This window comes from Choloepus didactylus, chromosome X (assembly GCF_015220235.1).
Source record: "Choloepus didactylus isolate mChoDid1 chromosome X, mChoDid1.pri, whole genome shotgun sequence".
Taxonomy (NCBI): Eukaryota; Metazoa; Chordata; class Mammalia; order Pilosa; family Megalonychidae; genus Choloepus; species Choloepus didactylus.
This window is the reverse complement of record NC_051334.1, coordinates 159,546,648-159,568,676: the sequence shown is the minus strand read 5'-3', so window position 1 is coordinate 159,568,676 and position 22,029 is coordinate 159,546,648. Positions and strand designations below refer to the sequence as shown.

At 34.9% G+C, this 22,029-nt stretch overlaps 1 protein-coding gene across 3 annotated transcripts in view; it reads left to right on the top strand.

The window, feature by feature from the left end:
- The window catches only part of LOC119523003 (zinc finger protein 280C-like), a 58,186-nt gene extending 36,424 nt beyond the window's left edge, over positions 1-21,762 (top strand). For 2 of the 3 annotated variants that reach the window (XM_037821748.1, XM_037821746.1), the window contains exons 14-20: positions 6,194-6,325; positions 9,466-10,031; positions 10,509-10,649; positions 16,838-16,900; positions 19,780-19,898; positions 20,047-20,080; positions 20,208-21,762. In XM_037821748.1, coding sequence (XP_037677676.1) covers positions 6,194-6,325; positions 9,466-10,031; positions 10,509-10,649; positions 16,838-16,900; positions 19,780-19,898; positions 20,047-20,080; positions 20,208-20,223 — 1,071 coding nt within the window. In that variant the 3' untranslated portion in view covers positions 20,224-21,762. The remainder of the gene's footprint in view (positions 1-6,193; positions 6,326-9,465; positions 10,032-10,508; positions 10,650-16,837; positions 16,901-19,779; positions 19,899-20,046; positions 20,081-20,207) is intronic. The other variant, XM_037821747.1, reaches the window with a different exon arrangement.
- Positions 21,763-22,029: the final 267 nt, after the last annotated feature.

Here is a 22,029-nt window from a genome sequence, read left to right as displayed (position 1 = left end):
CAATAGATGCTGAAAAAGCATTTGACAAAATCCAACATCCCTTTTTGATAAAAACACTTCAAAAGGTAGGAATTGAAGGAAACTTCCTCAACATGATAAAGAGCATATATGAAAAACCCACAGCCAGCATAGTACTCAATGGTGAGAGACTGAAAGCCTTCCCTCTAAGATCAGGAACAAGACAAGGATGCCCGCTGTCACCACTGTTATTCAACATTGTGCTGGAAGTGCTAGCCAGGGCAATCCGGCAAGACAAAGAAATAAAAGGCATCCAAATTGGAAAAGAAGAAGTAAAACTGTCATTGTTTGCAGATGATATGATCTTATATCTAGAAAACCCTGAGAAATCAACGATACACCTACTAGAGCTAATAAACAAATTTAGCAAAGTAGCGGGATACAAGATTAATGCACATAAGTCAGTAATGTTTCTATATGCTAGAAATGAACAAACTGAAGAGACACTCAAGAAAAAGATACCATTTTCAATAGCAACTAAAAAAATCAAGTACCTAGGAATCAACTTAACCAAAGATGTAAAAGACCTATACAAAGAAAACTACATAACTCTACTAAAAGAAATAGAAGGGGACCTTAAAAGATGGAAAAATATTCCATGTTCATGGATAGGAAGGCTAAATGTCATTAAGATGTCAATTCTACCCAAACTCATCTACAGATTCAATGCAATCCCAATCAAAATTCCAACAACCTACTTTGCAGACTTGGAAAAGCTAGTTATCAAATTTATTTGGAAAGGGAAGATGCCTCGAATTGCTAAAGACACTCTAAAAAAGAAAAACGAAGTGGGAGGACTTACACTCCCTGACTTTGAAGCTTATTATAAAGCCACAGTTGCCAAGACAGCATGGTACTGGCACAAAGATAGACATATAGATCAATGGAATCGAATTGAGAATTCAGAGATAGACCCTCAGATCTATGGCCGACTGATCTTTGATAAGGCCCCCAAAGTCACCGAACTGAGCCATAATGGTCTTTTCAACAAATGGGGCTGGGAGAGTTGGATATCCATATCCAAAAGAATGAAAGAGGACCCCTACCTCACCCCCTACACAAAAATTAACTCAAAATGGACCAAAGATCTCAATATAAAAGAAAGTACCATAAAACTCCTAGAAGATAATGTAGGAAAACATCTTCAAGACCTTGTATTAGGAGGCCACTTCCTAGACTTTACACCCAAAGCACAAGCAACAAAAGAGAAAATAGATAAATGGGAACTCCTCAAGCTTAGAAGTTTCTGCACCTCAAAGGAATTTCTCAAAAAGGTAAAGAGGCAGCCAACTCAATGGGAAAAAATTTTTGGAAACCATGTATCTGACAAAAGACTGATATCTTGCATATACAAAGAAATCCTACAACTCAATGACAATAGTACAGACAGCCCAATTATAAAATGGGCAAAAGATATGAAAAGACAGTTCTCTGAAGAGGAAATACAAATGACCAAGAAACACATGAAAAAATGTTCAGCTTCACTGGCTATTAGAGAGATGCAAATTAAGACCACAATGAGATACCATCTAACACCGGTTAGAATGGCTGCCATTAAACAAACAGGAAACTACAAATGCTGGAGGGGATGTGGAGAAATTGGAACTCTTATTCATTGTTGGTGGGACTGTATAATGGTTCAGCCACTCTGGAAGTCAGTCTGGCAGTTCCTTAGAAAACTAGATATAGAGCTACCATTCGATCCAGCGATTGCACTCCTTGGTATATACCCGGAAGATCGGAAAGCAGTGACACGAACAGATATCTGCACGCCAATGTTCATAGCAGCATTATTCACAATTGCCAAGAGATGGAAACAACCCAAATGTCCTTCAACAGATGAGTGGATAAATAAAATGTGGTATATACACACGATGGAATACTACGCGGCAGTAAGAAGGAACGATCTGGTGAAACATATGACAACATGGATGAACCTTGAAGACATAATGCTGAGCGAAATAAGCCAGGCACAAAAAGAGAAATATTATATGCTACCACTAATGTGAACTTTGAAAAATGTAAAACAAATGGTTTATAATGTAGAATGTAGGGGAACTAGCAGTAGAGAGCAATTAAGGAAGGGGGAACAATAATCCAGGAAGAACAGATAAGCTATTTAACGTTCTGGGGATGCCCAGAAATGACTATGGTCTGTTAATTTCTGATGGTTGTAGTAGGAACAAGTTCACTGAAATGTTGCTATATTATGTAACTTTCTTGGGGTAAAGTAGGAACATGTTGGAAGTTAAGCAGTTATCTTAGGTTAGTTGTCTTTTTCTTACTCCCTTGCTATGGTCTCTTTGAAATGCTCTTTTATTGTATGTTTGTTTTCTTTTAACTTTTTTTTCATACAGGTGATTTGAAAAAAGAAGGGAAAGTTAAAAAAAAAAAAAAAAAAAAAAAGAAAAAAGACAAACAAGGGGAAAAAAAAAAAAAAAAAAAGATGTAGTGCCCCCTTGAGGAGCCTGTGGAGAATGCAGGGGTATTCGCCTACCCCACCTCCATGGTTGCTAACATGACCACAGACATAGGGGACTGGTGGTTTGATGGGTTGAGCCCTCTACCATAAGTTTTACCCTTGGGAAGACGGTTGCTGCAAAGGAGAGGCTAGGCCTCCCTGTATTTGTGCCTAAGAGTCTCCTCCTGAATGCCTCTTTGTTGCTCAGATGTGGCCCTGTCTCTCTCTGGCTAAGCCAACTTGAAAGGTGAAATCACTGCCCTCCCCCCTACGTGGGATCAGACACCCAGGGAAGTGAATCTCCCTGGCAACGTGGAATATGACTCCCAGGGAGGAATGTAGACCTGGCACCGTGGGACGGAGAACATCTTCTTGACCAAAAGGGGGATGTGAAAAGAAATGAAATAAGCTTCAGTGGCAGAGAGATTCCAAAAGGAGCCGAGAGGTCACTCTGGTGGGCACTCTTATGCACACTTTAGACAACCCTTTTTAGGTTCTAAAGAATTGGGGTAGCTGGTGGTGGATACCTGAAACTATCAAACTACAACCCAGAACCCATGAATCTCGAAGACAGTTGTATAAAAATGTAGCTTATGAGGGGTGACAATGGGATTGGGAAAGCCATAAGGACCAAACACCACTTTGTCTAGTTTATGGATGGATGTGTAGAAAAGTAGGGGAGGGAAACAGACAGACAAAGGTACCCAGTGTTCTTTTTTACTTCAATTGCTCTTTTTCACTCTAATTATTATTCTTGTTATTTTTGTGTGTGTGCTAATGAAGGTGTCAGGGATTGATTTAGGTGATGAATGTACAACTATGTAATGGTACTGTAAACAATCGAAAGTACAATTTGTTTTGTATGACTGCGTGGTATGTGAATATATCTCAATAAAATGATGATTTAAAAAAAAAAAAAAAAATTCTAAAGTGACATACAAATATTATTATTGCTGAGAGCTTCTTAAGATAAGGGATATGACACATGCTAACAGTCTACTATATATTCACTTAAAGTATGACTATATATATATATTCATGGTTATTTTTTAACCCTTGTTTTCTATTAGGCATGGGACATTGGCGTAATGATTATTTATTCCAGTATCCTTCGTATGCTATGTATAAATGTTTGGAATTTAAAAGTGAATAAGACACAGTCTTTCCCTTTGAGGGAATTAATAAAGACCTATTTTTCATTTGAGTTATATACAGTTTAAAAAAAAAAAAAAAAATGCTATGTGTCATCATCACATTTAGCACAATGCAAACATACATGCATAAGAGATATCCAACTAAGGGAATAGTGGATTGTTGTCTCCTATCTCAGGACTCTGAGCAATGGAATGGCAGACATTTTGAACTGGTTAAATTGTGCCTCCTGCTCATGTGTATGCTGTCTGTCAATTCTCTTGCTATCTGTCTCACTAGTCACTTTTTTTTTAAAACAAGTATTTATTTGTTGAGTGCCTACTGTATGCCAGGGACTGTTTCACATATTGGGGATACAGAAGTGAACAAAACACACAGTTTTTGCCCTGTTGAATTTGCATTATAGAGGAGAAAGATAATTTGTGTGTATGTGTGTGTTTAAATATATATGTATACCAACTCGTTGTAAGTACCATGGAAGGAAAATACAGGATAAGGAGTGCTGGGAATTAGGAGCGGTTTCTGTTAAAGGAAATAAGGGATTAAGCCATGTGAGTATCTGAAAGAGAGTGTTCCAGGCAGAGGAAACAGTAAGTAGGTGAATATATGTGTAGGATGTTCAAGGAAAAGCAAGGCCAGTGTGGCTGGAGCACAGTAAACAAGTAAGAAGAGTAGAAGATGAGGTCGTAGCAATAGAATGCAGGCCAGAATGTTGTAGAAAGCTATTGGAGGGTTTTAACGTGAAAGATCTGCAGTGTTTTAAGATCACTCTGGTATCTATGGGGAGAATAGACCATAGCAAGGAAAGAGTGAAAACAAGGAGAAGACGGGCTATTGCAGTAGTCCAGGTGAGCGGATTGGTGGCCAGTATGGTAGCAGTGGTTAGAGGTAATGAGAAGTAGAAAGATTATGCATGTTCTTTGAAGGTAGAGCTACAGGTTTTATTAATGGTTTGGATGTGTGGGGTGTGAGAGTGAGAGAGGAGTTAAGAGTGACCAAGTTTTTTTGTCCTGAGTAGCTGCAACAATGGCATCCCCATATATTGAGATATAGGGATAACGAGGGTAGAAACAGGTTTTTGGTGTTTGTTTCCCCCAGGAGAGGGGTCAGAGATTTAGAGTTCAGTTTTGTCCATGTTGATTTGAAATGCCTATTAGACATCAATATGCTATTTAAAGCCGTGAAACTGGCTGAGGTATAGGTAGAAAAAAAGATTTCTGGGAACTATTCTGGAGAACTTTCTGTCCTGTTGTTTTGCTGTCTGTTTTGTGCCTGGGTTCCACCTCCACCCTCTCTCTTGAGCACATATGGGTGAATCTGTTTATGTTGCATTTGCCTATGATATGATCCAATGCACCACACTTCTAAAATAGTCTTAAGACAAAACTAGAATGGTAGGTAATACAAATGCATTATATTTATGTACTGCTTTAAGCTTTGTAAAGAATTTTTATTTATCAGGTGCCTGCTGTGCATCAGAAACTGTGATAGGTACTTTCATATATTTTATCTCATCTGATTTTTGTAAAGGATTGGTTATGTTTTATATGGAAATAGTGATGGTCCTGTGGAGATACAGCTTTAGAGAAAGCATTATTTTCTATCTATATGTTGTTTAAATTTACATATAAATATGTAATATATATTTTAAATTAATGAGAGTATGTACATAAAGATTGCAGTTGGTAATATATGGTAAAACAAAACAAAACACTGGAACAGTTAGTAACCAGTTATGGGCAAGTGACTTCAGTTTTTCTTGGGTCCTGTTTCCCATCTGTAAAATAATAATGGGACTGGGTTTGGGGAGGGACTCAGTCAAGGGGTTCTCAAACAGTAAATTGGGATTAGTTGTGATTTATACCTTTATACCCATGCTGTCCAGTAACAGAACCACTAGCCACATGTGTCTATTTAAATTTAAATTAATTAAAATTAGAAATTCAGTTCCTCAGCTTCTCTGACCACATTTCAGGTGCTCAATAACCACTTGTGGATAGTGGCTACTGTATTGGACCGCACAGCTATAGAACATTTCTGTCATTGCACAAAGCTGTATGGGAAGGCACTGCTTTATAGAACCATTTTTTTTAACAACATGCCTTCCCTTAGGAGTGTCTGGTTAGATTCGTTTCGTTTTTTGAAAGTTCAACTTATTTTACCAACGTTTGAAACAAATAGAAATAGCAAAAATTAAAAAGAATTTACTTTTCTTAAGTATAAAAATGTAGTATAGTTCATGTAGTTCACTTTCACAGTATCAAGTGTTTGAATAGTTTATCCTTCAAATCTCTAATTAAAAGAGCTACAATTGGTATAGAACTTTTGCCATTAGAAGCTAATTGATAGAATTTTCATGTTGGAAGCCTAGATGGTAACAAATACTTTTGAAATCCAAATACTAATGCAAGGAATGTTTTTTAAAAAATAAAATAGTATTTTGGTATTATTTATGGTGGGAAATAGTAAAATACTGGTTTTTAAATTATTTAGGTAATAGTATTAAGAGCAGTTTCAGGCTCCAGGGTTTGCAGTGGTGAAATTTCTCTTTTCCTTTACCAGAAAAAAGGAATACATCGTTGTTCAAAATGCAGATTACAATTTTTGACATGCAAGGAGAAAATAGAGCACAAGATACAGCATCGGACATTTATAAAGCCTAAAGCACTAGAGGGATTGCCTCCTGGAACAAAAGTGAGTTTTAAATATATTGTATTTTACTATTTTATATGATAATAGAAATAATATCCTGCTTGGTTTTATCTATTGAAAATAATATTAAAAATTGAGTTCCAGTTTTTTTATGACTTTCATTTTAAGTTTTATCATTCTTATACTTGGAAAGAAAAAGTTCTAATCATTGTTTTTAGTCCATTGGCATGGAGTATATTGGAGCAGTATTCCTTTGTACCAAGTGCAACTAGATTAACTGTGATCTGTGCCAAAGAGTTGTTTCAATATTATATTGTCTGTTTGGGGGCTATTCCAGTTAATATAGCATATATGTCTCTTTCTGCTGCTAGACTATATAATGTGTCTGAGATCAGGAATCACATTTAATTTATTTCCGTGTCCCCATCATCTGGCATAGTGTCTTGACTTGCCCACAGGTTCTCAAATGTTTGTTTAAGTTGGCATTACCGGGTCTATTCTCGGAGAAGCAAGTTCTGCTCCTGGAAACCTTGCTGTTTTAAGTGAGCAAACACATGTCTGACTACCTCCTGATGATTACAGTTTCCTTTCCCCTGTTTGCCTTGTTTTCTCTGACTTCTTTCTATATATAAAGTCAGATCTTGAATATTTTCTCCAGTGGAGGGAAGCAAAGGCATGGATAATACAAAATGAAATAATTCGAAGCATTATATTTGGCTTTGCGTTCTTACCTTTGAAAATGGGTATGTCTGCTGTTTGAATTAATTAAAATAATGTAAAGCCATGTTCTGAAGACCTAGAGGGAGAGGAAGCTGTCCAGTATCTTTCCCTGCATTCATTCCATGCTAGGACTAGACATGCAGAACCTTGACATAGGTAGTACAATCAACTCTATTCCCTTAATAATGATAATAGTAGCAACAATAATGATATTAAGTGGGCTTTTCAACATGTCAGAATTAAGATTTCAGTGTGCTTTTTCATACATTCTGTTATTTAATCCATGAAGCAATTCAGTGAAGTAGGCAAGGCATGTATTATCCCCATATTATAGATGAGGAGACTTAGAGAAGTTAAGTTACTTAAGGTCACATGGCTAGGAACAGGTAGAACTGAAATTTAACCTCCGGTCTTTTGACTCCTAGTCCAGTGCTTTTTGATAACAACCTGTATTTCATTGGACTTCCTCATAGGGTGTTCTTCAAATATGGGGGTGGGGTGGAGGGATCTAATCAAACGATTAAAGAGAATGTTGGTAGGCAACTGTGTTTTCCACTAGCAACCAATAGATATAATTGAACATTTTCTTTTTCTAAATAAATGATAAATTTTATATTCCCTTTAAGGAAATTCTGAATATTATTAAATTCTCCATTGCTGTATGATGAATTGATGGAACCCTCCCCCCCCCCAAAAAAAAAAACTTTGGATTGGATACATAAATCCTGCCTAACGATCCCCTAGAGAGAAAAGGTCACATTTGTTGGAGATCTGTTTGTTTTATAGTTATCAAAGGATAATGCAGGCCTTTACAGAATTCTTTTTCTGGCTTTGAGATTTAATTTTGACCTCTATACTTGTGTAAGTTTTTTAGTTATATCAGACCATGCAAATCTCCATGGAATGTGCTCTATTGATAGCCATATAATTTGCATTAACTCCTAATTATCCATTAATATGTGTGTAATATATAAATGCTATCAATACAAACGGGAATATTACAACAGTAAATAAATATGAAGGTAAATTTCATTTGATTGGCATGCCCATTTAGAATAAATGAAAGACTTGTCTGATTATAGTTTACACTTGCTGTTTTCAAAATAATGGTGTTTAGCTTCTTGTATTGCTGTGATTTTTTGTAACAGCTTTATTGAGATATAATTAACATGTTATACAATTCACCCCTTTAAAATCTACAAATAAATCATTTTTAACATATTGAAAGAATTATGCAAACATCATTACAATCAATTTTAGACCATTAGCAGTCACTCCACATTTCCTCTTCCCCCAGCCCCTGGCAGCTATTAATGTACTTTCTGTCTCTATGGATTTGTTTATCCTGAACATTTCATATAAATGGAATTATGCAATATGTGGTCTTTGAGGGGCTGGCTTCTTTCACTTAGCGTGTTTTCAAGGTTCCTCCATATTGTAACATAGGTATCAGTTCTTCATTCTTTGTATGGTCAAATAATATTCCACTGTATGGATATACCACATTTTAATTTATCCATTCATCAGCTGATGGACATTTGGGTTGTTTCCACTTTGGGGCTATTATAAATAATGCTGCTATGAACATTCTTATACCAGTTTTTTACATGGATATAGGTTTTCATTTCTCTTGGGTACATACCTAGGGGTGGAATTGCTGGGTCATATGGTTATGTTTAACTTTTTGAGGAACTGCCAAACTGTTTTCCAAAGTGACTGTACTATTTTATATTCCCACCAGCAATGAATAGGGGGTTCTAATTTTTCCACATCTTTGCCAACACTTGTTATTATCTGTCTTTTTTTTTTTTTTATGACCATCCTAGTAAGTGCCAACTGATATCTCATTGGGGTTTTGATTTGCATTTCTTGATGACTAATGATGTTGAACATATTTTCTTGTGCTTATTGGCCATTTGTATATCTATGAAGAAATGCCTATTCAGATCCTTTATCCATTTTTTTTAATTGGGTGAATTGTCTTTTTATTAATTGAATTACAAGTGTGCTTCAGGGATTGATTTGCAAATATTTTCTCATTCTGTGGGTTGTCTTTTTCACTTTCTTAATGATATCCTTTGAAACTCAATGTTTTTCATTTTGATGAAGCCCAATTTATTTTTCCTATTATTTCTGTGCTTTAGGTGTCATATCTAAGAAACCATTGCTTAACCCAAGGTTACTTACTCTTATGTTTTCTTCTAAGAGTCTTACAGTTTTAGCTCTTACAATTTGGCCTTTTATCCATTTTGAATTAATTTTTGTGTATGGTATGAAGTAGGGGTCCAAATTCATTCTTTTGCATGTTTTCCAATTGGTCCAGCATCATTTGTTGAAAAGACTCTTCTTTACCTTCATTGAATTGTTTTGGCACTCTTGTCAATAATCAAATGTAAGTGATATTCTTAATACTGATGTGATGATTAATTTTCTAAAAACATGTATTACCTTCATTTTTATAGGTTACTATTCGAGCTTCAATTGGACCTCTTCAATCAAAATCATCAACTACACCTTCCAGTAGTACTCCAAGCACTTCCACCCTTCAGGTTTCACCTCCAAAGTCTAAGAATAACACTGCTAAAAATTCCACAAAATCTAATGCAAGCAAATCTAAGACAAATAAACCTCATGCAGTTACATCCACTGCTGGTAAATCTCATGCAAGTAAACCTCATTTAACCACATCCACTGCTGGTAAACCTCATGCAACTCCATCCACTGCTGGTAAACCTCATGCAAACAAACCTCATGCAACTACATCCACTGCTGGTAAACGTCATGCAACTACATCCACTGCCAATAAACCTCATGCAAATAAACATCATGCAACTACATCCACTGCAAGTAAACGTCATGCAACTACATCCATTGCAAGTAAACGTCATGCAACTACATCCATTGCAAGTAAACCTAATGCAAATAAGTCAAATGCAAGTAGATCTAAATACAAATCAAAAACCTGTTACAAGCAAAAGAAACAGCGCAACCGAAAAGATCAAATCAGTACCGCTTTAAAGAACTTAAGGTAATATCTTTTATTTCTGATATACATTACTAATTTAATCTTAAATATTGAAAGTTCATTTTAATATAAATTTGTCATATCACAGAATCCCCTTGCACATTTACATGATATAACTTGTCTGGTATAAAGGCCAAGAAAATAATGAAAAGGTATTTTTTTACAACTGCTGAGCAGAATTTGAATTGCTTTGTTTATTCTGTAATTTTCATCTATTACACTAATCTTATATCTTTTGCTTATATCTTGTGATATTTGAATTGGTTGATTTGATCCTTTTATTCCAGGGAAACATTAACTGATGTTAGACATTTTATACTTATTCTAGCTTGTTATTCCACAGCAAATTTTCAAAATATAATCTATTTAACAATATTAATTTAAACATCTTGGCTTCAATTAATTAAACATTAAAAAGGCCTTTCCCTAATTGTTTTTGGTTTAAAATATATTTTTACCATTTTTTTCTGTCTCCTTAAGGTATTGTCGGGGAATTCACAAGTGCATTGAGTGTCGTTCCAAAATAAAAGATTTTGCAAGCCACTTTTCTACATTTGTCCGCTGTAATTTTTGCAAATACAACTCGAACTGTAGCAAAGCCTTTGTAAATCATTTGATGAGGTGAGTTAAACATGTAAATTGCCAGTCAGAATCAGCATTCAGCAACTGTTGTAAGTCAGTTTGTCTCATCAAGGGGCAGAAAGGTTATAGTAATAGGGAACTTCTAGGAAATTGCCCAGTAGTATTTTCCAGCCTAGTAATTCATGAAATTGCTGGGACAAAAATTATGAGAACAGGTAGAATGATGAAATAATGATAGTTTGGGTAGGGAAATTTTTCTGTTGTAATTTTTTATAGGTCTTTCAAAACTAGTTATTTTTCAAAGGTAAAATTTTAAGTATTTTCAATATATTTATCAAATAAATACATGTAATCATATGGGTGTTATCCTCTTCAAAGTAGTCACTTTATGAGACTCCAGGTTTGTCAGTGATATTAAGAGCACTATTGAGGCACTCCCTCTCTCTCTCTCTTGCTCTTTTTCTCATCTGTCTATTCACTCATCCCTTTCCCTTCTGTCTATCCATTCATCCAACCATTTGTCTTTCAAGCCATCCATCTTTTCATTCATTGAGTGAAATGAGAGACTATAGGGATATTCCAGTCATCATGCTGCTGTTGGAATTTCTTTTTATACATCAATTTAACTTACATTATTTGAGCATTTCCCATGTATTCTATGCTAAGGAAAGCCTTCAGAATCCGCATTAATTTGTATCTCAGAAGAAGGGGCTTACTTTGCACTTCAGGACAGATTTTTTTAATAGGCAAAAATTGTGCAGATATAAATCTGTTTATTATTTAAATCGGGGTTCTTCATTTATTTTAAATCAGAAATAAAGTATAACCAACAAAAGTGATTTTCTTGCAGATCATAACAGGACTTCTGTGTTACTTTCTGGTCATAATCAGCCACCACTTTTTGAGGATTCGCCCCACCTTGTTTCAGCACCTAGCTAAAGGGTTTTTTTTTGTTTTGTTTTGTTTTTTTAACTCTTCATCAATCTAACCTCATAGTGCATTGACTTCTTTAGTGCCAGAACTTCGCGTCTAGTTCCCATCTCTAACTTTCAGTACCCCCTTTCTTACCACCATCCCATTTTAACATCATCATACACACTGTTTGTTCATTTTGAGTTCTCATACCCCATGACTTTTAGAACCTTGACCCGTTAACAGTTCGGCAGCATCTATACAACTTTATAGTCAACCTCACCCTCAAGGTCGTCTGTTCTAAATGCTATTTTGTTTTTGTTCTAAAATCCTTTTCATCTTCAGTCATGCTCACCTTGCTAGTGTTGAACCTCTTATCCTTTTTAATCTTTCTCTGTGCTCATTCCTAGACTACAAAACTGTGCTTGCTTCGGTCAGCTCTGAATTCATGATCTTTAACTTTGGTTTTGTCCTATCTTTTTGAAAATGCTTCTTTATTTTTATCTACAACATCTGTTTTAACCTTTTTTACTATCCTCAAGATTTTGTTCTAATCTCTCAGTCGTTAACCTTGCCTACTAATTACTCAGAGGTCATCTTTTGTGTTTTTCTCAAAATTAACCTTTTTACCTCAAAGTTTATTTTTTCCTGTATCCTTCATCCAAACAATCTCAGAAAACAAACATGTCACACTTTTTCAGAGTTAACCCTATCCTTTATTTCATTTCATCTCTTGCTCTCTACCACATTCTTTCTGCTTACAAACATTTTCAGGTATTTTTGAGGGGTGAGAGAGATTTGCCTTTACTACCAACTTATTTTCTTGTCTTCTTCTACCATTAACATTTTAAACAGTATTCTTTTCTAGCATATTTGTCATTTCTTTACCCTTTGTAATTTGAGTATCACCCCCACTTATCAACCAGAACTGTGCCTTTAAAGGTTATTAGTCATGCCTTAATCACTAAAAGTATTCACTGTTTTTCATTCTTACGCCTCTGTGACTTCTTCAGTGTATTTGACATTGTTGGTCACTCGGTTTTAAAACTCATCTGAACTTCTGTTAAACTGTTACCACCATTTTTCTTCTTCCTTTTTGGCTACTCCTCTTTTTCATTACCTTTTCTTCCTTCAACTCCTCTTGACCCTTCCCTCAGTGGACTGCGGGGAGGAATGCTGGCCTCTTGTTCTGTGCCAAACACATGGCTGCCCCCAAGGGGGCTTTATTTCTTCCTGTAATTTATAGGAGATTAAATTAGAAAATATTTTTTGTGTTTCTTAAACCCACGGTTCATTCTGCCCTCCCCTGTTCCATTTTCCATGGGCTTCCTAACTCTCTGATCTCATTCTATCCCAAAACATTCCCGATTGGTCCAAGACTCCTTTCACACCCTTTTTTTAATTTCCTATGAGCCCCAACCCTGCGCTGCATTGTCATCATACACACTGAGCTCTTACACATTGTTAGCCTCATTTGGAACTGAAATATTCCATTACTATTCTTCTAAAGGCCTGGTAGGTACCTTTGCTTTTCCCCTACTCCAATTGTGCCCTTGCTGCCTTAGCTACCCACCCTCACTCCTACCCAGTATGGGCTCTTGTCATAGGTTTGAACTCCGTACATACAGAAGCTTCGTTTTCTCTCAAGGTTGAGTACCTTTCACCCCAGCCCATACCAACTCTGTAGCCTCTTAATGGGTCTTCCCTCTGGTCTCATTCTTGCCCCAACCCTTCTATCAAGACTCCCATCCCCCAGAATTGATAAATTGTTTCATCTTTCCCAACACAGTGTTTTCCCTGTATGCAGTATCTAAAGTGGCTTTCCCTTGTTCTTTGTTATTCCCTCTGTTGCCCCTCTCCTTCCCTCTAAGTTTACCTTCTGGGAAGTATATGATTACCACACTGCTCACTGGAATCATTGCTTTCTTTGAGCTCTGTACTATTCAGCTATTCTGTCTTATATTTATTGGTGTCTTGTATTATCTCCATGAGAGAAGAGCTCTTTGTATTTTCACTATGGCACCTACTATAAGAACTTCCAGATTGCAGGTTATGTCATTATTTGTTGTAATTACAAAAGGCTCTAAACATAATCTCAAGAGAGGATATTCAAAGATCTTGAAAGAGTTGGAACATTGTTAAAAGTAAGACTTCTTTTGAAGGAGAACATCTCTTTATACATATAACGTGATTTTTTTAAAAGTAGCATTATTTTGGATTCAGTTGTTTAAAATTATTGCACATCTTTTGCTTATAGCTTTTAAGCAGCTGAAAAAATGTGAAAGAGTGGTATAGGTTTGCTTTTACTACAAGACAATAGAATTGAATTAACTGACCCTGAGCTATTTGATATCTCTATTTCTAGCAGAGTTTCAGTTAGGTTCAAGTCAACCAATATTTTTTTGAGTACCTAGTAGGAAGGTACTATTTGCTGAGAATTATGTATGGAGACAGGCTGGTGGGGAGGAATTAAACAGTTCTAGATTTGAATGCAAGCTTCACCATCTTTTAGCTGTGCAAATTTGGGCAATTTGCTTGACTCCCAGTTTCTTTTAGAAGAGAAAGTTATTGTGATTATTAGAGAAAATGCACTTAAAGTTCTTAATAGAATGTCTTACACATGAGATATTCAAGTAATGATAGCTATTATTGCTTCTAATCTGCTATTATTTAGATGTATTGGGGATAGCGTCCTTGCCTTTAATATTTCACAATCAGTAGGGGAAATATATTTACCTAGTTTAATGTGTGGCAAACAAATGATTATAAAAGCATAGAGGAGAGAAGGGTAAAATCTTTAAGTGAGAAACAAGGGAAGACATTACAGAAATGACATTTCACTTAGGCTTTGAAGGATGAGTTAAATTTTTCTAAGAAAATAGAAAGCTGGTATAAAAGTTTATTCCTACACACTGGACAGGACAGGGTACTGAATTATTTTTTATAAGATCTGCTTGAGTTTCTTATATATTTTATATAGATTTATTGGCACTAAATAGCAGTCATGAGAAGAACAGTAAAATTATTGCAATAGCATTATAATAGACGTCCCTGTCTACAGTTTTTCCCCCTTTTCCAGTTCTTCCTTTCTACTGCTGCTAAAGTAGGCATATCTGGTGAGGTTTAGGATCCTTTGGTCTAAAGTTCTTTAACTTCCTAGCGTTGAAAGGATGAAATTCAAATTTTCTGGACAATATAAGACTTATGATATCTGATTCCTAATTACTTTTTCAACTTATTCACACACATGCTTCACTATATAAAATTATTTTTATCTTCTTGAAAATACCAGGTGCTTTTACTCTGTTATCTTTGCACTTGCTCTTTTCTCTGCTTACAGTGAAGCAATAGGAACTTAACTTGAAATGGACTCCTAATTGTTACCTGTTTTCTATTCTTTGCTGGGTAGTTTCCCCTTTTTTTGTGATTTGCTATATATTTTTTTTCCACAGAGGAGTCTTTTTTCTAAATTCAATTTTATTGAGATATATTCACATACCATACAGTCATCCAAAGTGTACAGTCAATTGTTCACATTACCATTATATACTTGTGCACTCATCACCACAATTAATTTTTGAACATTTTCATTACCGCAAAAAAAAAGAATAAAAATTAAAGAAAAAAAGAGCACCCCAAACATCCCATCATCCCATTCTTCCCCACCCCTCCCTACTATTCATTTACTTTTTTCCCTATTTTTTCTACTCATCTGTCCCATACAATGAATAAAGGGAATGTGAGCCACAAGGTTTTCACACTCACATGGTGAGTTGCTATATTCTTATATTTGTGTTCCTATATATACAAAACTACCAAGTATGGAATCTATGTATTAAATAAAGAGAAATCAAAGAGGCAATTTAAATTTATTTTTATAGTGAACTCAAAATTAAAACTGGATTCAAGTCACTACAAATTTTAAATTACCAATATTTCCCCTTTCTGAATGGGCTAATAAACCAAAAATAGTGTGCTGATTTGATGGGAGAGAAGAAAGACCTTTTAAATCTCACTTTTTAAAAAACAGATTTTTTTTACGTTTTGAGGGGAATCAGATAAAATCTTAAATTCATTCCTCTGAGGAAAAATGTATGTGCTTTTTCAAAAACATAAAAGTTTGCATATAATTTCAAGGCTTTTTAACTCCCTGATGCTCTCTTCTAAATAAAAAAAAAATGAATTTTTCTTGGGATGTAGTCTTAAATTTGTAAATTTTCAATGGTATTTATCTCTAGATTGGAGAAATGACCATTATAAATATTCTGAGGATATTTTCTGGAGATTATACCCAGCCAGAATGTTTCTGTTCCCGTGCATACATGGTCTGTGCTGTTTATGGTTATCTTGTGTCTGAGGGTAACTGTTGACCTGGTGTGCTAGCTAGTTTGGGTCTGTCAGTGCAGACCCAAGGCTAGTGCCTCTCAAACTTTAGGTTGCATAAGAATAACCTGAAAAGCTTGTTAAAACAGATTCCTGGGCCCCACTTCCAGAGACTGATTCAGTAAGTTTGTGGTAGGGCCTGAGACTTTGCATTTCCCATAAGTTCTCATACTGTGCTGATGCTGCCAATCTGTGGACCATACTTTTAGTAATACAGCGCTAGGCAAATCCTGGCTAATCCTGCTGGACTTTCTAATACAGGAAAGCTTTTCTTACCAGTTTAAAGGCAGTATAAAAGCTATTACCGTTGACTGCAAAATTTGATTGGTGGTTTTATGTTCTGTTCTTAGGGGAAGCATTGTTTTAACTCACAAGCTTTGCTTCCTTTAATGTGCTTTCTTTCACAGCTCTCCTAGTAATTGCAAAGAACTCTTTAAATGTTTGATTTTACAGATGGTAAGCAATGACATTTAGCTTAAGTAGTGTTTACTTCCAGGATCATTCAGATTCTCCCCACTCTGCCAAGCATATTAAGATTTAGAAAGAGACAAATAATTATTATTCATAACAGTTTACATTATAGCAAAATGCATGATTAGCACATATTTTAAATTGTTTTCAACTGTTAATAGTTTGAAAACATTTGATGCTCTGTGCATTTTTAACTATTGAGTATTTTTTATGATGGTTGGATACCGGTCTCCTAAGAATATTCTCAGGGAAATAGCTGTCATTAGAAAATACACAGGTAAAATGAAATATAAGGTAAAATTTTGCATTAAACAGGGATGAACAACATGATTTTGTCATCTAGATCATGCTCTATTCAAAACTGAGAAACCTAAACAAAGAATTGAAATGTGGTCATAAGATTAATGTGACTTAGTGTATAATAAAATTAATAAAATCTCTTTTGTCTCTTATCTCTCCAGCTCTCATAGCAACCATCCAAGTAAACGGTTTTGTATTTTTAAGAAGCATTCAGGAAGTCTCAGGTAACTAGTTGATCTTTTTTCATTCTTTCTATTGAAAAATTATAATAGCTTTTTTAACCTGTTGTTAGGGTACCTAGTTTAAAAATCTAAATAATTGCTACTGGACAATGACAGAGTTCTGTTTGGTATATCCTTAGACCAAAGTTGGGAGAGCCTGTCTTCTCTTACTCTACATTGGGGTGTCAGGCGTTAAGAGGAAACCTTCATGCCTTTGCATTGTAAAATAAGAAAAAAAAATAAGGCTTTCCAACAATATTAGAATATTTAAAAGATGTTTAAGATACCTAGTAAAGTGACTAACACTTCTTCAATTTTAAGTAAATTTGTTAAACCACTGTAATTCTCAACATCAATATATAGCCTTCATAATTCTTTAAGGTGTTTTTTCTTATAGAAACAAAGAAAAGTACACAACTTGTTTACTGTGCAGAAAGAATTATTGATGAATATTTCTAAAAGTATTGATAATTTTGGTTACACCACACATTTAGCTCAGAATCCACATTTAGCTTAGAATCCACATTTAGCTCAGAATCCACATTCTTCTGGTTCCTTTTGATTCCATCTTCCTTTAATTATTTTCTCATGTTGTCATTGCTATTTGAAATAACAATGGCAAGATTTGTTTTAATGCTTTGGGTTAGTGAACAAGGTGAAAGAAGGGTTGATACCATATCTCAGAACCTGTGTATTTATTATTCCCTCTGCCTAGTTTGCTCTTCCCCAGATATCTACGTGGCTAGCTCTCTCACCTCCTTCAGGTCTCCACTCCAGTGAGTGAGGCTTTCCTTGACCACTCCATTTAAAATAGTATCCTTTCCCTCTATGCTCCACTCTCAGTATTTCTTCTCTCTTAGTTTTCTTCATACCAACTTTTTATCATCTGGCATGCTCCATATTCTGTTCTTTAGTTTATTGTCTCTGTCTTCTCACTAGAACGTGTGAGGTTTGTATATTTACCTATGCCAGACATTTGCCAGGCCCTGAGTAGTAGGGACTTAGTAAATATTTGTTGAATAAATTAATGTATATGTTGAAAATGACATGTGGATGATGGGCCCCATCATCAATATTGGACAAACAGCTCACAGGCAGAGAAACGTTTGATTCCATCTTTAAAATATGTTAGTGCTATTTTCAAAACATTAGTGAAGTAAAGTAATTAGAAAAGATTAAGCTATATTAGATGTTGCCTTCACTGAAAATTTTTATAAAGAATGAAAAGTCCCTAAAAGTGAGACTTTAACTTGATTTTTACCTCACTGTTGTCAAGCTCAGTTGTGTGCTTGGTTTTTTAATTAACTGATTTTAGACATCTGCTTTGCTTTTTTCTCAGCTTGGGTAGGTCTCAAACTTAAATTGAAAATCGGTCAATTTTAGCATATTTATAATTCTATAGAATGATAATTTTTGGTAATTACTATTTTGTTGAAATCATGTTCATTCTTTAGCTTTTCATTGTGCACCTATCATTTATAGCATAATGTAGCAGGTCCTGTAAAGATGACAGTGATGAAGAAGGCTTGGTATTAACCTTCAAGGAATGTACAGTATATTGGAGGGAGATAAGCTGTGAACATAAATAACTGCAGTAATACAAGGAGGTTTGTAATAAGTGCAATGAATGTTATTGATTTCAAAGGGGAGAAAGGTTTCTACTGATAAGCAGAGGCATAGGGACATTCTAGTTGAAGAAATAGCATGAATAAAGGTGCAGAAATGGAAAAAAATAGGCATACATGGGGAATGGCTGGTAGTCAAGTTTGGATAGAGCATGAAGTTCATATAACTTTGTGGAATCAAGACTCAGTTTGAAACCTGGTCCTGGCCTTGGTGGAAAACTAAACCTGACTCTGTCCTCTATAAAAAGGTGATAATTACAGCACCTACCTCTTTGGGTTCTTGTAAGATTTAGGTGAGATAATATGTCTAAAACCCTCAGCCTGGCACAGAGTAAATGCTCAATAAATTGTTAATGTTATACAATGTGAAATAACAAATGTTTTAAGGAAGTAAAGAATCAGAAATAACTACAACTTTGAGCCCTAGCATCAGGGGAAATGACATCATAGGAGAGATCAGTCAGGAGTTGATTTTTGGGGAGAAAGCACATGATTTCAGTTTTATGAGGTCATTTTTGATGGACCAATGTGATATCAAGGTGTAAATACACGGAGCTTCAGGGGAGAAGTCAGTTTAAGGTATGCTGCTTGTTTTTCTTTCTATACAGGTAAAATACTTAAATTTAAAGTATGTGATGAACTTCAAAAGTGTATTTGTTCTTTGTTAATAAACTAATAATAACAATAGCACATATGATCTATTTTTAAAGACTTCCCATTTCTTTTCTCATTTTATTCTCAGTTAAATAAGATACTAAATTGTAGGCTCCATTAGAGCACAGGCTGTACCTTTTTTTGTTTACCACTGTATCCACAATACCTCTTAGAACAGTGTATATAAAAACGTTTCCTCAGTAAATGTATATTGAATGAATGAATGTTCTTGCTTTGCAGATAGGCAAAGGCACAGAAAGACTGTGACTTGCCCAAGTTATGCAAGTTGTTAGAGGAGCCAAGTTGGACTTGTAGGTTTCTTGTCTACTAGCTTTTAGCAATCTGAATGAGAGGTAGCAGTTTACAAGGCACAAATAACTTTCTGTAAATAAATGGTAGTATAATCTGAACATGGCTATGCCATTTTCTAGAGAATCATTTCAGTTATATCATATTTATATAGTAACATTGAAAAATAATGGTCATGACACATAAGCAAATCAAGAATTATTACATGGAAAATTAATTATTGAATTTTGGTATGGATTTTCATAAAAGATTAAAACCATTTGTTGCTTACTGTTTTCTTTTTTTTTTCCATAGGGGCATGACTCTAGTTTGCCTTAAGTGTGATTTCCTAACTAATTCTTCTGGCTTAGATCAGATGGCTAAACACTTAAGTCAACGTAAAACTCATACTTGCCAAATTATAACAGAGAATGGTATGTATATATAATTGTGCTACTTTAGATTTTTGATATTTACTCCAATATGTTTGATCAGCCACAATATGGGATCTTTATATGTTAAATCTACAGTCTCACTCATCATATATGCTGTTTAAATGTAAAACTTTTCTTCTAATTTCAGTTTCTGATAGTACCTCATCTGAATCCACTTCTGAGTAAGTTTAATTTTCATTCAGTGCATTTTACTTTGATGGATTTTAGCACTGTTGCATTTTTTTAAATGTATCATTAATAGAAATGAAAAATATTAAAGTATTTTGTTTTTGTTTTTTTTTTTTAAAGCTGCTTGTTGAAATAGATTCCTGCTCTATGGAGCTCGTGCAACCTGGTGCAAGACAAGTTGGAATTTCCTAAGTTCAAAGTTCTGAAGTGTTTCCTTACACGAAGGCAATTAAACAGCCAAGACCATGACACTAGCGCTCATTATTCAGCTCATTTCAGCTTTCAGATGGCACTAGATTCTTATTCCACCTTATCTTTGTGTCAGGTTAACATATCTTAACATTTGTTTTTTTTCTCCAGTTGGCTCTCCAAAAATAACTTTTGTTGCTATGGTCTTTTCTTTGCTTAAAATAATTTGTGTTTTTTTCTGCTATACTTGCCTTCAGAATATTACATTCCAAACAATATGGCTGTTCATCTTTTTTTGTCTGTTTTATCTGCTTTCTTAGTGAATTTCTTGTCTTACATTTTAGGTCAGATAGCTGTTGTTTTCCTCATTCCCTGTCTGTCATTGTTCTATTTTTCGTATTTTTCAGGTGCAGAAGCAACACAGAAATTTCAAAAAATGTCCAGGGTACTCCTGGAAAGTGTCCCCCTTCAGTGGACACAAGTGATGCCTGTTCTCTCTTTCCAAGGAATGTGAATAATTTGACTGTGAGACCTCCTCTAAGGTGTGGCCTCAAGAAATCAGATCTTGGGGAGAGTCCCTCCCTACATGACTGGCCTCCCATAATGCTGATGCTGATTTGGCCAGAGATGACCTCAAGGCCCACCAAATTGAGCACAACTTCCCACTGGGGGCTTTGGTTTTTTATCTTAAGTTTAATGGTCAATTCTGACCAAGAAAGCCCATCAGATCAATACTTTAACATCTGAGTTGCAGTTTAATCACTTTGGCTGTTGCCCTTTAACTTTCCTCTAGCATGCATGCAGTCCAAGGAATATAAAAGCTCTGGTTGTGTAGGGAACCAAGGTTACGTCCATGTTCTTGAAACAAGTTTCTAAAAATTCAGTTCCAAAGTCATAGTTATTTGTACTGTCATTTAAACTTTTATCCAGTATTAACCCTAGGAATTTTCAGCAATACTAGTATTCAGATTTTTTTTTTAATTTAATTTAATTTTGGTAGTTTGGTTTTGTTATTCTTCTCCAGATTTATTGATGTCCATTTTGTTATGTCTATTTTATACATTTTTCTTTAAAAACTTTTGTTTTGTTTTGTTTTGTTAAAAACTCTGGGTCCTTACAATCCTCTACAGATTTCATGTAGCTTCCTATTGGTAGCTTCTTAATTTGGCAATCATTCAGACCGTTAGACATTTTTACATCCTCCATCTGTCTTGGGACTATCATCATTAACATTATCTTAATGATTGTAAGTTCAAAGTTATAAAGAATTAGCAAAAAAAAACTTCTGCAGACCTTAAAACAAGTTTTAAAGTTATGTCTCTGTACATCTGATACATAATATCTTCTTAGCCATTATTTGGATAAAGATAATATATTCAAAAATATTGGGACCAAAAATGCACTTGTTTCTTGCCCATATGTATAGATGTATATTTTTTTTAATTTGGTGTTTGTTTATTTTGGTTACATTGAATATAGATTTGCTGACCGGTTTTGATGTTATTACTTATTTTTTTAATAAAATTTGTATTGTTGAAGTGACTCGGGAATTATTTTCTAATAAATAACTTCATATAAAAGCTGTAGATTTTATCATATAAATAGGAGCATTGCATTGCTTATTGCACAGAGGCCTGATCAGACTAAGAGCTTCATCTGCTTAGTGCATTTTGCACTTTTTCCTCTAATGCAATTAAAAGCTCACCATTTATGTTTTACAATTTCTTGACTTTTAAAGAGTAGCAAAATTTCC